Source organism: Cibotium barometz, chromosome 27 (assembly GCF_041138505.1).
Source record: "Cibotium barometz isolate CiBa-2024 chromosome 27, ASM4113850v1, whole genome shotgun sequence".
NCBI classification, from domain to species: Eukaryota; Viridiplantae; Streptophyta; class Polypodiopsida; order Cyatheales; family Cibotiaceae; genus Cibotium; species Cibotium barometz.
In genome coordinates, this window is record NC_141072.1 from 17,936,545 (window position 1) to 17,953,107 (window position 16,563).

General features: G+C 45.2%; 1 protein-coding gene across 3 annotated transcripts in view; it reads right to left on the minus strand.

The window, feature by feature from the left end:
* The window catches only part of LOC147623123 (propionyl-CoA carboxylase), a 96,089-nt gene that overhangs the window by 36,314 nt on the left and 43,212 nt on the right, over positions 1 to 16,563 (minus strand). For all 3 annotated transcript variants that reach the window (XM_086821184.1, XM_086821185.1, XM_086821186.1), the window contains exons 3-5: positions 15,601 to 15,675; positions 15,388 to 15,493; positions 15,171 to 15,291 (exon numbers count right to left, since the gene is read on the minus strand). In XM_086821184.1, coding sequence (XP_086677310.1) covers positions 15,171 to 15,291; positions 15,388 to 15,493; positions 15,601 to 15,675 — 302 coding nt within the window. The remainder of the gene's footprint in view (positions 1 to 15,170; positions 15,292 to 15,387; positions 15,494 to 15,600; positions 15,676 to 16,563) is intronic.

Below are 16,563 nucleotides of genomic sequence, written 5' to 3' on the forward strand. Positions count from 1 at the left end.
CAGCCGGAACAGCCTAGCCTAGATGATTAAGGCTGGCCTTGCTGTGTCCTACAATGAGGCAGCAGGAGAACACACTCTTCGACTCTCTTACAGCAGGATTGATACAGTACTACACCCACTCCCGACAGATAATCAAAGCCCTCGTCTCCAATGATTGTTCGTCATGTCCACTCCCAACTAGTTCATCTTGGTGTTGAGAGTGGATTAGCAAATCTAAGGAGGATCAAACATGGCTATGGTCATGGTTAGGTCATGATTAGAAACAAGATTATGAGTGGATTAGGAGATACTAATGAGACATGGTTTAGGCATAAACATGGAAACACACGAGTTGTTATCTTCATTAGCAAGAGCCTCTTATATAGGTAAATAGTACATGACCTCATGACATCACCTATGATGTCTTACAAGCATAAGATGCCATCTCCCCCCATGTGGGTATGCCATAAATGAGCAAGATGCCCTCTAGGCTATATTTGAGTAGGCGCCCATTTGAGGATGTGTCTTGAGTAATTGGTGTTGAGAGTGGATTAGCAAATCTAAGGAGGATCAAACATGGCTATGGTCATGGTTAGGTCATGATTAGAAACAAGATTATGAGTGGATTAGGAGATACTAATGAGACATGGTTTAGGCATAAACATGGAAACACACGAGTTGTTATCTTCATTAGCAAGAGCCTCTTATATAGGCAAATAGTACATGACCTCATGACATCACCTATGATGTCTTACAAGCATAAGATGCCATCTCCCCCCATGTGGGTATGCCATAAATGAGCAAGATGCCCTCTAGGCTATATTTGAAGTAGGCGCCCATTTTTGATGTGTCTTGAGTAATGTAATCAAGACAATGCTACCTTTATGATGGCAATTCTAGGCTCTAGTTACAACATACAAAAACTAGTTATGATGACCATGCTGGTGCCCGTAGGTCTTATTCCAGTTAGGTTTACAATGCTAGCAATGATGGATGATGCTAGAATACCATAGTAAAGCTTACAATGAGATAGTTATGTTTAGGATGGAGAGGTTTTTAAACATGGTATGGGCTATCCCTTGATTTTACTCAAAAGGCCCATTCTTCTTCGATAAAATTGGCCTCTTCGGAGGCTTCTTCTTGAAGCTCTTCTTTGTCTTGACTTGCGAGAAATGCCTTTTGTGCCTTTTGTTTGAAGAAATAATTTTCTTCAATATGATTGTCCTTGCCGCAGAATCCACAAGTCTTCTTCTTTCCTTTTGTGTCGATGAAGTTCTTCTTCTTGAAGTGTGACTTGTTGTTGGAGAAGTATGCCCCTTCCACTATCCCTATCTTCTCTTGCTTCTTCTTGTACTCCTCAAGGAGTGCAGCTTCAATGGTTTCTAAAGTAGGCTCCGGAAGATTCATGAGAGTTGACACTAAATGTCCATATTCATCATAAGGCATGCTTTTCAATAAAACTGCAATGGCATCTTCCTCATCTATTGGTGCTCCTATTGTTGCAAGTTGTGACATTAGGCTTTTCATATAATTAAGATGAGAAGGTAAAGACTCGGAAGCTTTCATTTCAAGTTTAAAAAATTGGATTTTCAGCCCTATCTTGGAATGCTTCCCTTTTGCCCCAAATAATTTCTCTAGGATTTCCCATGCTTCAGCGGAGTTGTTTGCATTAGAGATATGATGTATGTAGTTGTCACTTAGACCTAATGCAATTATGGCAAAAGCTTTCTCATCCCTAGGTAACCATCCTTGCTCACCATCTCTAGTGGTAGGTTTTTTTCTCCTTTCCACTAGCAACTCCCCACAGACCTTTCTTCATGAGAATAAATCTTACTCTAACTTGCCAGGTATGAAAGCCTACCCCATTAAACTTATCAACATGAAATGAGGATGTAGACATGATGATAAAGCAAGGTTTTACCACTTGAGTATCACTCAAGGGCAGTGTCTAATGCTTTTACAAGATTAGATACCTTCACCAAATAGATGAAGGTTATTTATGAAAAATTCAGACCAGTCATGCCCTCCTGAAACATTGTTTGCTCTTGAGTTGTAGACATTGTTTCTTACCCGTCTCCTCGGCTTTCTGCTTTTCTTCTTAGACTTCAAATGTTGAATATTTGATGATTCAGCATCAGATGGTTCAGCCATTGTGATTCAAAAAATGATGTAAACAATAACATCATCACAATATAGTAATGTCATTAAGTATATGGTGACCAATGTGATAAATGCTTTCAAAATAACTTCCAAAAATTGGGTCACTTGGAGTACTTGAAGGAAGTAGAGGCCTAGGTCCAAGCATCTAATGCTTTAAGCACTTTAAATATCAGTGATTTGAGACTATTTTAAGCACAAAACATTGGTGATTAAGTGGAATAATCACCCATTCATTTACTGTTAAGAAATGAAGCTCCAAAAGCTCTGTCAGTTCTACAGCCACCAAACCACGCAGCCATTTGCAAATCTGACCAGATCAGCGTGTTCGCAGCCTATGAAAACCCTCGAGGCTCTGAGGAATTAGAGATTGGTGAAGCGATGGCGATGGGGCAGCGTTTTCCCCCAAATAAAAAGGCACCAGTTTCTGCTGCAATGCCGTTGGCTCCAGGCACTCTCTGGCTAATTCCGCCCGTCAGCAGCTTCGTGTTTGAGTTGAGAATGCCTGGTTGAGAGCTTGTGGTGAATCTTGAAGTGGGCGATGAGATCTTGATGCTCCATGGACTGCCTATCTTTCAGCCTAGATAATAGGAGAGGATAAGATATGATTAAGCTAATGAAGTGCTAATTAATCCCTAATGAGTGAGATTTGGATGATGTAAAACCTTGCTCTGATACCAAATCTTGGTGTTGAGAGTGGATTAGCAAATCTAAGGAGGATCAAACATGGCTATGGTCATGGTTAGGTCATGATTAGAAACAAGATTATGAGTGGATTAGGAGATACTAATGAGACATGGTTTAGGCATAAACATGGAAACACACGAGTTGTTATCTTCATTAGCAAGAGCCTCTTATATAGGCAAATAGTACATGACCTCATGACATCACCTATGATGTCTTACAAGCATAAGATGCCATCTCCCCCCATGTGGGTATGCCATAAATGAGCAAGATGCCCTCTAGGCTATATTTGAAGTAGGCGCCCATTTGAGGATGTGTCTTGAGTAATGTAATCAAGGTTATATAGCCCCTTTCAACCTTTGAATGGATTTGGGTGATATATCCAACAGTTCAGGTGTGAACCCAGCTTACTCACGGGCACTTTTTCCGTGTGGCTGGACACAGGTTTTTTCCCCATGTGAACACACTTTTGGGTGTTGGGCACTTAGCCCTAGGCTTTTTAGTACTCACTTGTACTTTCATTTTATAATTCATTGAGTACATCTTTTCCAGCACTCACGTTTCTCTGTGCTTGAGCTTGTGTGTGTGTGTGTGTGTGTGTGTGTGTGTGTGTGTGTGTGCAGGCTAGCTGCCCTCCTACCCGACATTGGTATCAGAGCTTGGTTAGGATTAGGGTTAGGGTTACACCCCGCTGCCCCCCAACATTAGGGTTAGGGTTCCTTCAGCCTACTTCACTGAGCATTGAACACTCATCTGCTATGTTGCTATGCGACGCCCCTCCTTGAACCAACTGTAGCTCCTGTGCGCCGCCAAATAGCTTGCATGCTTGTTTTCGTTCGCAAGAGCCTAATGTAAAAGGCTTACTAAAAAGCCATTTAATAGTGTTTTCGTAAGGTTTTAATAACTATATACAAATTGACGACTGCAGTTGCCGCCGACTATACCTGCCACTGCCGCCAACCGCCAAGCAAACCTTTGAAGCGCCGATTGTACCTCCCTGCTGTGCGTTGTCGACCTACCTGTGCGCTGCTGGTCTGAATCGATGCTGCAGTTGCTGTGAGTGCTGCTGTTGCCGTTTGCACCTTTGCTGCGGGCTAATCAACTTCAAAGTAACACTTGCCTCTTCAGTAGAACCTCTCTTGCCTTCTGCACTAAACTTCCCAGTTACATTAAATTTAGGGATTTTCACATTAAACCTTAAATTCATGACATTGGTCCGATTTGGAACAGATTTCGTGCACATTTGCACTTGAAATTTGGGCAAAAATTGGCCAGATTTCCAGGTTTGTCTAAGGGATTTACAGGTGCAGGTACTTTACTACAAGAAGATTACCCTGACATTTGGGCATTTTCTCAACACAAATCGCAACATTGTGCAGATTTATAAGAGCCAAATTTGGGGCTTTTCAAAATTAAGCTCACATTTGTGACATTGCTCCTACCTGGCATCGATTTCCATGAGATTTGCGCATTTATGTATGCAAAAATTGGGGATTTCGCAGAAATTGGCACAATTTGCACGTTTATTATAGACATTTGCACGCATTTTGGGTGTTTTACAGGCACATTTACTTGGCATTCGGGATTTCCCCCAATTTTTTGGGCATTACAGCATTTGGTAGTACAAGTGACAATTGCTTTAGCAGATTTACAGGTGCAAATCCGATTCAGATTTGGTCTAATTGGCTGCCTAAAAATTGGGGCTTTTCTACATTGAGCCCATTTTTGCAGCACCCGATCCATTTACCATTGATTTTACCGAGATCTGAGCACTTGCAGCTCTTACAGGTGTAGCTGATCGTGTTTTTCATGGCACATGTATACATTTGTGGTTTGCTGCAGTATATGTATGCCATTGTGGACACTTTGACAGATTTGCATTATCGCGCAGTACACTTGCACATTTGGGACATGCATATGTATTTCTTGTGGTGAAGGAGTTTCCTTTCAGTCCATTGATTATCCTGCTATTTATCTCTCGCATTCTTACACCTTTGCTGGGCATTGCCTACTCTTGTGGTGACCTGTGACAGATTTGTTGTGTTGTCATGGCCAACAGTAACAATGACCTCTTTGGCATGCTGTCTCAAGAGGACAAGCTCAATGGGGATAACTACCCTATGTGGGCTTATATGATGCATCATGTATTGGTTACCAAGAATGTATGGCTATATGTGGATGGCACTGAGGAGCGTCCTCCAGCACTTGCTCCAGCGGAAAGTGAAGTGATTCCCACTCACCCTCCTACAGGTCCACCTCCTCGTTCTCCTCCTACCAGCAACAGCGTACTTGGGATGGTAGGGATGCTCAGGCCCATGAGTTGATTGCTCTCTCGTGCCGTAGGCATATCATTCCGCACATTCGTTCTTGCACCACTGCAAAGGGTGCTTGGGATACCTTGGCGGCATTGTATTCAAGTCGCAATGAGGCTCGTGTACCTTACCTTCGGGGCAAGCTGACCGCATGCTTGAAGGTGACTCTATCGATCAGTACCTTACGCATGTGAAAGACCTACAAGAGCATCTCATTAACATTGATGAGATCTTGACAGATGGCTATCTTGTTCAGACAGTTTTGCGTAATTTTTCCCGACTCTTATCAGACATTTGGCACCACTTTGCGGTTGTTGGCTGGAAATGCACCTAATGCGGTTACTTTTGACAACCTTGCGACTCTCTTGCTCAGTGAAGAGCTATCCTGTTCCAACAGGAATAACATGATGTCTACTGAGTCAGCAATTGCTGCTCCATTTCGTGGGAATCGATCAGGACCTAAACCTAGCCCATCGGATCCTCCCAAGATAGAGGACAAGCCTGAAAAGAAAAAGCGCTGTAATTATTGCAAGAAAACAGGGCACACCATAGAGGAATGCAGGAAGCGTATTGAGAGTGAAAAAAAGAAGAAGCTGGCATCTTCTTCCACAGGTGTAGATCAGGCCAATTTGGCTACACATGTATCAGCCTTGACCATTACATCTTCATCACCTGTAGTGATGTCTTTTGATGCCGTTGCTTTTGATGACTATGCTCTATAGTCAGTACTTCTTGGTATGCATTGTCTGTAGATGCATTTCAGGGGGGATTTTATTTGTCCACATGTAGTTGGTGATGCCTCATGGTCACTTATGCTTGTTGACCGTTATGCTTGTCTATGCTAGGCGCTTTCTCTTATGTGATGTCTACTGGAGATGCCTTTTATGTTGCTTTCCCTTGCAGCGGGATTGTTTCTATAGTGTTGACATTGTCACTTTCTCACATGTGATGTTTACTGGGAGTGCCTTTTACACACTTGGCCAGTGTTGGCTTGCCCTCATGGTTTTGACATGTCACATGTATATTATTCATTGTGGGATTATGCATCTTTACACCACTGATCATGGCATCGCTGAGAGTTTACCCATCCTCTCATAGCATGCCCGCCCCGTGCCCCCACTTTTTCTCTCGATTTTCAGCTTTTGCCATTGCTGAATTTTTTCTTTTATCAGCCCTACCATTGCTGATTTTTCCTCATCGGATCCTCCATTGATGAGTTTCTCTCTTGCAGCTTGCATTGCATGTCTCAAAGGCATGACTTTTGGATCCTGTTGCCTTTACACATGCGTATATCTGCTACCTCTTCTTATGCTTATCACTGGTGCAGTTACAAAGCTATGCTTTGCTCTCTTGTTGTCATTGATGTGGATTACATGCAGTTCAGCTTGGCATTTGGATGCTTGCCTTCAGGGGGGTATTATGCAATGCATCTTGATTTGATGCAGTTGATGTCCACATGATCTTTGACATGCGTTTCAGGTGATGCATTTATGTACTACTGTGCTCTAGCATTAGCACTATGACATTGGGGATTCTCCTTTTCGCTGTCATATAGTGCTTGCTTTTCCCATTGGCACTGCAGTTCATCTTTGCCATCGTGATCTCTCTTGATCACTCTTACTGAGGAGCATAGTGCAGGGCAGCATTCGTAGCTTTATCACCCTGCTACCCGTTCACACCGTTCACTTGAGGGGGGTTTGTTGGTCATGTCCACTCCCGGCTAGTTCACGTGTGAACCCAGCTTACTCACGGGTACTTTTTCCCTGTGACTAGACACAGGTTTTTTCCCCGTGTGAACACACTTTTGTGTGTTGGGCACTTAGCCCTAGGCTTTTTAGTACTCACTTGTACTTCCATTTTATAATTCATTGAGTACATCTTTTTCAGCACTCTCACGTTTCTCCATGCTTGAGATTGTGTGTGTGTGTGTGTGTGTGTGTGTGTGTGTGTGTGTGTGTCAGTATGGATTTATTCCTCGCAGGCACATTACAGATAACATTGCAAATGCTTATATTGGCATTGAATATGCCAAATACACGCAGCAGGATGTCTTATTATTGCAAGTGGATATTGCTAAGGCTTTTGATACTATTAAATGGGGTTTCATTCAAGAAACCATGCGTGCTCTCGGATTTGGAGAAAAAATGCAGAATATCATTTACTGGCTTTATGCTAATAGCCAGGCAGCTTGTATATTGTCAGGAGATCTCTCAGAATCATGGACTTTGCATCGTTCAGTTAGGCAGGGATGCCCTTTAAGTGCTCTTTTGTATGCTATAGCGACGCATCCCATGCTTCTTTATATAGATCATTTGGTTGATACTGGCAGTCTTCATGGATTGGACATTCAGAATAGACATCAGTTGGTTGCTCAGACATATGCTGACGATTCTTTTTTTCTTCCTCGCAACACACATCAGGATCTCTCTACTTTGATGCAGGCTCTTTCTTTGTTTGCCCTTGCGGCTTCTGGCCTAGAAATCAATTTTCAGAAATCTAAATTGTTGCCTCTGCATTCAAAACAGTGGCATAATTTGCTATGGCCAGGAGAAATAGTTCACTCCACTCATTTGATTCGGCATTTGGGATATCCTTTGGGATGGTCAGTCACTCGCCGTCAACAAACAGATTGGGTCTTGGCAAAGCTCAAGAAAAAGTTGGAATACTGGAAACTTGCAACATGGCCATTGCATGTTCGTTTACGGATTCTCCAATCCATCTTGGTTGCCTATATTCAGTTCTACCTTCCTCTCATCAGGTTTTCTAAAGGGGAGCTGAAATTATTTATGTCCACCATCTTTGAGATATTCTGGAGGTCGAAGCAGGGGAAAAAGAGTGTACGTTTGCTTTCGGCAAATCGTTTGTGCACCCCTAAAATGCATGGAGGCTTAAATAACCTTAATTTACAGGTGCATATTCTTGCCCACAGAGGTAAACTGATGCTTCAATTTTTGGAAGGCACTCAACCTTGGACAGCGATGATCCGTCATTTGTTACTTCATCTGACGTCTTCGGCTTTTGGCCATTGGCAACCTACTCATTGGGATTTTATTCTTGGTTACATTACTGGCAAAATTAAGGGCTGTCCTCTCATTTCTGGCTTACTTGCTGATTGGAAGCTTGTCCTTTCAAATTTAAAATGAAATGGTCGCGGCTCCTTACAAGGCAACTCTCTCCGCGCTGAGAGCATCCACTGGTCCAAAGCATTTTCAGTTCCCCTGGCGGTGCAAGAACCCCGGCGTTCATATTTTCTCCACTCGAAGGGTGTTACCTCTGTGGCAGATGTCATCCATCCAGATGGCTCCCCTCTTTCTTTTCCACAGGCTGCTGCACATTATGGCTTGGGACCTCATTATCGTCGTCTTTGGCATGATATAATTCAGATGCTTCAGCCTTTTTTGCCGATTTCACTGTTGGAAATTCGAGATCGCCTGCAGGATTGGACTATCTCCTCTTTTGATTCTTCATGCCATCCCTTGAGGCTATCTAATATTACAGTTGCTGGTCTGTATAAACATTTGTTGCCATTGCCTTGGGTTTCTGAACGGGCAAATCTCTTCTGGCATATGTATCGGTCATCTTGGTGGTGGAAAAGACGATTGCGATCTCTTTGGCAGTCGAAGCTTCCTCTTCGACAACAGCTCTTTTTATGGCGCGTTCTTTTGGCTGTTATTCCCTCAGGACAGTTTCTGGCACGCAGACATATATCCTCATCCACTTGCCGTAGATGCTCTGCTTCCAGGGAGACAGTCATTCATATTTTTTGGAGCTGTCCTTCTTCTCGTCAGTTTTTTCTTCCTCTCATTCAGCTTCTGCGGGCTAGATTTCCAAATATGATATTTGGAAAGTTTTTCTGGCTATTTGGTCTTCATTTGCCCAGACCAGAGTTCTCTCTTTTCTTCTCATGGGTGCGCTACTGGGCTTTATGGACACTATGGAAAGTTCGCAACCATGCAGTTTTTGGTGATGCGGTTTTTTCTACCTTTTCTTTTTTTCGGTACTCCCTGCATCAATCTTTCTTCGATTGCATGCAGGTTGACCAAATAGATCATGATGTATATATGTCTTATATTGACATCTTCAGTTGATGTACTTTGGGACTATCTACTTTGGATAGTCATCTTGTAAATCTAATATACTTATGATTCCACTTTTTTTTTTTTAAAAAAATGTGTGTGTGTGTGGGCTAGCTGCCCTCCTACCCAACAAGGATTAGTCAGAGATAGGAGATCATGGCGATCAAGCTAGAAGCTCCATAGTTTGTAAGTGTTTAAAATAAAAACCGTATTTTATCATACGGTATCCGAAAATTTCATATCGTACCAAAAATTCCCATACGGTATCATATTTTTGTACCGTGACAACTATGACTAGAAGTTAAAATTATTTGTCCATTCCCTTAGTCTAAACTTATTCATCCACATTTTTATGAATTGAATCCAATGGTGATAGCGATACTTGGCATATCTGCTTAAATTTTAATTGTTGGAAAAAAAATCCACCCTATGCAAGAATACATGGAATACCAAAAAAGATTCTTTGCATAAGAAATTTGCAGAATCTGAGAGATTTACAGTGCTTTGAATATTCAACATCCGAAGTGAAGTTCCAAGCCCCTCTAAGTTGCCAACTACTTGTGGCTTTTCTTTTCTTTTTTTCCAGGAAAAAGATCCTTCAATTAGTTAAAGAAAAATAGCCACAAAGGGCTAAGTACAACCACCAAGGGCTAAATACAAACTTGCCTCATATAAGGGTTGGAAACAACTGATCATCCACTTGGCGGGTCTGTGAGGAGAAGGCTATCCCATACAAGGGGGGGGGGGGGGGGGGAAACCACAGCTTACAAGTGGTCTGTAATGCCAAATGGGGTCACCGCCTCTATCTGTAAGGAAATGGCCAAGCCTCCAAAGTCTCAAGAAGGCTTCCCGCCGCTTCCGCATGCAGTCAGAACCTCCCTGTAAATTCCGCCACTGACTGTGAAGGGTGTGAATGATATCAAGCCATATGCTCCTCATGGTCTCAGCCGGCAGAGGGTGGGTACCCTCGATGGCTTCACTGCATCTAGCACACCAAATGTGCCACTGCAAATCCCCCATCTCTAGCATGAGCCTGGCCGCCAGTCACCTGTAGGGGGGGGCTATGACTGGTACTGCTACAATACGATGGTGAGAGACCTGAAGGGCTAGTCCTCCCCCATCCTCCTTATAAGCCCTGATCCCTCAAGCCTCCGTGGCCCAAGCGACAGTGCCCCAAGTGATGATCCGGGTCGATGCCCCATCCATAGCAAAGATGCAGAGGATCCACTGCCAAATCTGCTGAGCCTTCGGGCAATCCCAAAGGCAATGTTGCTCAGATTCTTGTTGGTGGCCGCACCGCGGACAAGCCGCTGACCGACCTCGAACTGACAGCCAAGTACCGACCGCCAAACTCCTATGTGCCATCAGCCAAAGAAAGAGTGCAATCTTTCTAGGCCGAAATCTGTCCCAAAGCCTCTTCCAGAAATCTAAAAGGAAGCGATGTGATAGGCCTTTTGACTGCCAATGTGCTACTGCTGCCATTGTGCCATCTATATTGAGCAAAGGATCCTGCAGCAGCCTAGCCACTGACCGACCTCCAACTGCCATCCAAGTACCCACCGCCAAACTCTCGTGTGCTACTGCTGCCATTGTGCCATCTATATTGAGCAAAGGATCCTGCAGCAGCCTAGCCACTGACTGACCTCCAACTGCCATCCAAGTACCCACCGCCAAACTCTTGTGTGCCATCAGCCAAAGAAACAGAGTGTTCTTTCTAGGCCGAAAGCTGTCCCAAAGCCTCTTCCAGAAATCTGAGAGGAAGCGATGTGATAGGCCCTATGACTGCCAATGTTTTGCTTCTCCCGGTGTGCCATCTATATCAAGCATCTGGATCCTACAGCCTAGCCACGTTCTATATGCAAAGAAGGGGGCATCCAGAGTCTCCTCTCGATCTGCAGGATCATGCCGAGTCCACTCTCCCGGGTCCCACTACAGCCGCGTGAGAGGTCGGCACTCCCAAATCCATAGCCGCCATGGTCTCTCCCTGGCCACCTTGGCCGGTGCTGGATCTATGTGTCATTCTCGTGCCCGAAAACCAATCACCCTCACCCTCTGCAAGGTGCAACCTCTGAAATCCTCCAAGCGAAGCTCTGATCTCTCTAGTCTACCCTGGGATCCAATAGAAAAAGTGAGCAGACCACTATCCTCATCTGTTCCGTGGACCGCCACGAGGATATCCTGTCTGGTAAACACTCCTAGCCACATTGGGGGAATCAGGTCTAGAATAGGCATCAGCCACTCTTGAGAGATAGCTGAGTCAATGTCGATGCTGAGCCTATCTCCACCACGGATCCCTATTAGGCCTCTCTCCTGCTCCTCCAAGGGTAACTACCTGTGTGCAATCCAATCTCCAAGAGACCTAGCTGGTTCCGTGCTCAAGGCTCCTCAAGATATATGCGGTCGGCCAGGTGGGTAAACGGATCAGGCGGTTCCAGCCAAAGGCTGCCGAAGCTGCTCCTCTGAGGGAACTGGTACTATCTGCCTAAGGGCTGGCCTGAGATGATCCCAAGCCCGAAGTAAACTTGCTGTAATTTTGTCCTCAAAAGCTGGGCTAAAACCATGGGCTCGCATCTCTACGAAGATCCATAGGGTACTCTACAGCCACGGGCCCCGAAGGCTCAGAGTGCAGGATGAAATCTAGGCCAATAAGAAATCCTTCCAGGACTCACCACCATGAAGGAGTCCTCTGACAATCAACTTGCCCAGCAGGGCACAGCTTTGAATAGCAAGATCGATGAGGCCAAGCCCCCCTCTGCTACGTGGCTGAATGATCACTCGCCATGCCACCTTGGCCTTGGTTGGCCTCCCATCACTTCCGGCCCATAACAAGTTCTGGATCAATCGTTGTACCTGGACAATGCATGCCCGAGAAAAGGCCTAGCACGAAGTGATGTACCACATGCTAGCTAGAAGTACCTGGTTCGCCACCACCACTCTGCCTGCTAGGGAGAACCTCGCCAAGCTCCAATATATAAGCTTCTTCCGAATACTCGGAAGAAGCGGAGCGAGCTGCTACTCAAGACAGATCAATGCCAACCTGTTAACTGAGATAGCGAACTGGAGTGCCCCTCGGGATCTACTGGAAAGCCTCAACTAGTCGCCAAGTTGGGGCGGGTGCTCAACCTACCGAAAAACCACACGACTTGTGCCAATTGATCTGCGCTCCTGATGCGTGGCAGAAAATCTCAATCGTCTCCGCCGCGAATCTCTGGAGATTCCCAACATCTCCTGAAAGGAAGGCTGCTGTGTCATCTGCAAACTCTAAATCAAGTAACTCCTATTGTACGGAGGGGAAGTCGCGATCCCTGGAGCCCGGTATCCTGGGCAGAGATAAAATTGGTCATGGCCTCGACGATGAAAAGGAAGAGGTAAGGTGCCAATGGACAGCCCTGCCCAACCAAGCGGGAAAGGGGAAATCTATCACCTCAGGCCCCCTAAACGAGAACCTGGCTATGCAAGGCTGAGTAGAGTCCTGAAACCCCATGAATTCACTCCACAAGGAATCCCATCCGGCTCATTGTGCCCTCCAGAAAACTCCAATCCACCCTATCATATGCTTTCTCAAAATCTAGGAGAAGCACAATGAGGTCCTGTTGCCGCATCCTGGCTGAAGCTGCCGCCTCCCAGAAGGTGAAAATGTTGTCTAGGATGCTCCTATCGTGAACAAAGCCACTCTAAGTGTCATGGATCAAGTCTGGGAGAAAAGATTGAAGTCTCTTGCTGATGGCCTTGGCCAATATCTTATAGGTTGTCCCAAGGAGAGTGATGGGTCTCCACTGCCAGATCTCCAATCTGTCACCACCCACCATGGAAATAGAGTGAATCAAGCCCTCTGAGAGCCTCTCTGGCATGGCACCTGTAATCATAATCTCATTGAAGGCAGCTCGAAGGCCACCTTCCATGAGGTCCCAATGGCAAAGAAAGGAGACTAGAAGCCCATTTGCCCCTGGGAAGTGCCGTCAATACCTCCACCAACTCCTCGGGAGTAAATGGTGTCAATAAAATGACCGAAGAGAAGGGGGAACCACCTCCCTCATATGCCGCCACCACCTATGAAGATGCCGGGGCACCAGTGAGGAGGGATCGAAAAAAGTCCATGACAATGGCTCTCACTTGGGGGGGGGGGGGGGGGGGGGGGGATTTTTGAAACAACAGCTCCATCCTGGCCACACAACCTGCGAATACCCTCTCTCCTCCTATGGGAACCAGCTATCTCAAAGAAATCCCCTATGACTCTGTCGCCTGCCTGTGTCCAAAAACAGGCCCTAGCATTACACCTCTACTCCACTCTCCTCTCCTCTATGGATCAATCTCCGCGCAAGTGGCAAAGAGCTGACTCTCGATCCACTGGCTATCCGGGGACCTCTCCTGAAGCCACTGTAAAGAGGCAAGACGACTCCTCAAACTCCTCCCCTGCTCCCGGAAACCCTCTAATCTGCTCTGGGCTGCCTCCTGCAATAAACTCTTGATCTCCCCTAAGCCCTCATCCAATGTGCACGGAGCCTGAAAGAAAATCCAATCTCGCCTATATCTACTCTATCCTGCTGCATATCTCGGGGTCCTGCATGAGTTGTTTAGAATCCTCGAGCTCACATGCTTGTCATGCTCCAAGGGTCCTCTAAGGACAAAATAACCATGACATGATCAGAAAAGGACGTACCTACCAGAATACCAATCATACCCTCTCGGCTGCAAGCCCACTCATCAAGATAAAACCTGTCAAGTCTAGAGAGGTTGGGGCCGGTGCTCCTCCTATCCAATCTCGAGAAGCAAAGGCTCCCAAGGCTATACCCAAACTCTAGAAGGTGCCAAGGGTTCTGCCCTGTGACTCCTAAAACTGTGGCCGTGCCACCTCCAAGCCTCTCCTCTGCTGCGTCAATCATGTTAAAGTCATCGCCCAAGCACCAAAAGTTAGCCTAAGGGAGGGCCTGCCGTAATGAGCTCCAAAAGAGGGCTCTACTTGCAGCAGCGTTCAGAGCATAGATGTTGAGGAAGCCAACGCTATCCTCTCCAATAGTAATGGTAATCCACTGTGCCTGCCGCAAGACAATGACTCTTGAGCCAGTCTCACTGCCGGCAACAGTTGTTCACTGACAGAAATACACACCCCTCCCTGCGTCCCTAAGGGGCCGAAGGATGGGGACCAGAAAGTATGACTCCTTCCTGGAAGAATCTTCCTACAACTGTGAGTGCACCCCTCTGAGAGATGATGCTCCTGGAGAAAACGTATGTCTATGGGTCCCCCCACTATGGCCCTCTGAAGCTCGCCTCGTCTCTCTGAAAGCATTGAGGCCCCCCCAAACCCTGAATGTTCCATGAAACAATCCGCATATCTATCTCGGTGTCATGCGGCACTAGCGGAACTGCCCTCGACTCGAAGTCAGGCATATCATTTGGCAACCTTTGAGGCTCCATTACTGCTTCTCAAATTTTCTCTAGGATTCTCAGTCTAGGATGCACAAGGAATGAGGTTAGTGGTTTTTACTTGACCACTGGGTTCAGCTTCTACTTTCCTTACAAGGTCTTGATTATTTTTTACTCATGCTTTTTCCAACACTAGGTTGATACTCTTTCAATGTCTTGGGGAGCAGGCGACGCCAGCTAATTGGGAGCCGGGAGGGGGGGGGACTCGGAGCTTGCGCACGACGACTGGACGTCAATTGTTTGTGATGATGGATGACATGTGGCTTTTCTTATGAACATCTCTCTAAAATCTTTGTGAAACCTTAGTGGGCCCCTTTCTCTTGTGGCTCTTCAATCAGCCTTAATGTATAATACTAAAACATCATGTACCTCTAGCCTTATATCTTAGGCAGATGTGCTTCAAAGTCCAGGGAGAAAATTTTGAACTCCTAAATTTGACATGAGAAATTTGAAGTGCTGAATTCAACAAAGAAAGTTGGAAAGCATTGCATTTGATGTGCAACCCTATGATTACAAGAGTGGAGAAGAGGATGCTTACCATGGGCCCTAGAAATAGAGATGCATCTGCCAACCTAGTGGTTATGATCACATTTGGTTTTGATGTTTCTAGCAAATTCACAATTGGAGCTGCTCCAAGATAAGTACTGGAACCTGGCTTGCTTCAAATACATGAACACAGAACTCAGATGTCATCCTTAAAACTATAAATAGATCATAAACATCATAAAAAACACGAGAATAATTGATTGTAATACCTTCCTTCCATGTCTGGAAAAACCTCCCATAATACACCAACACTTAAATGAAGCTCACATTGTTTCGCAATCTTCAAGACCTCCTCTTGAGCGCCCACTGCATCAGCTGTGAAGCAAAGGCAAACAGAATTGGGAGGACAATAAGAAATTAATTAAAATCAACCACCCATTGAAATGGAAAAAATTAGAGACTTAAGGGGCCAAGCATCTTACTTGCACCCATGTTTGTGATGATGCACACTTGTCTCTTCACAGCTTCAGGAAGTAGTATTTGCATCCACTCTGAAACTGCAAAGAAAGTACTATGGTTACTCATCAAACACCATAAGTAAGAAAACCAAGAAGTTGTTACTAAGTATGTGACTCTCCTAATGGGTTTCTCTTACAGCGGTCTTTGAGTACTTTGTTTTCAACCCTCACAAATTATCCATGAGAAAGCTAGAGGCATTTTGCTCATTTATCCAACTATTTTCCAATTTTCCAGTGAGTTGCCACATAATTCTATCCAAAGGGAAGCTGCAACGTGGATTCCTTCAACTAAACATATATTCATATAACCTGTTATGACTACAAAGAAAACACAATTGAATGGGTTATCATGACCACAGGAGGTGGTTATTCTTACATACCAGAATCTTAGTGCCTCGTGTAAATGTGGACTTCACAGCTAATTAAACAATATTTTCCCCTCTTTTTTTTCCATGAGGTCTTATTCCATTCCTAGTCGTACACGGGAATTTCACCCGGCTACACACACACCATACTAACCACACCCACAAAGGGGTACCACCCTTCCAAATATTGGCCACTTTGTAGGCAGTGGACAAGCCGTGGGACGAACCCCACAAGTTAGTCGCTCGGCCGATTGGAGTGAACACCTTCCTTTGGTAGAACTGGGCGTCGCAAGTTGAGTCACGATCTTTGATGTCCATGGCAAACCATCATCCCTCATCCAGAGCTTGAGCTTGAAGAGCAAGCATTGCACACTGTTGTCACCACAAGATCGCTGAAGTGGAAGGTGGAAGCAAGCACCATGATGATCGAACAATGACGGCCTAAGGTGTGCGCATGGTTGTCACGGTACGAAAATACGATACCGTACGATACGATACCGTACGGGAATTTTTGGTACGATATGAAATTTTCGGATACCGTACGATAAAATACGGTTTTTAT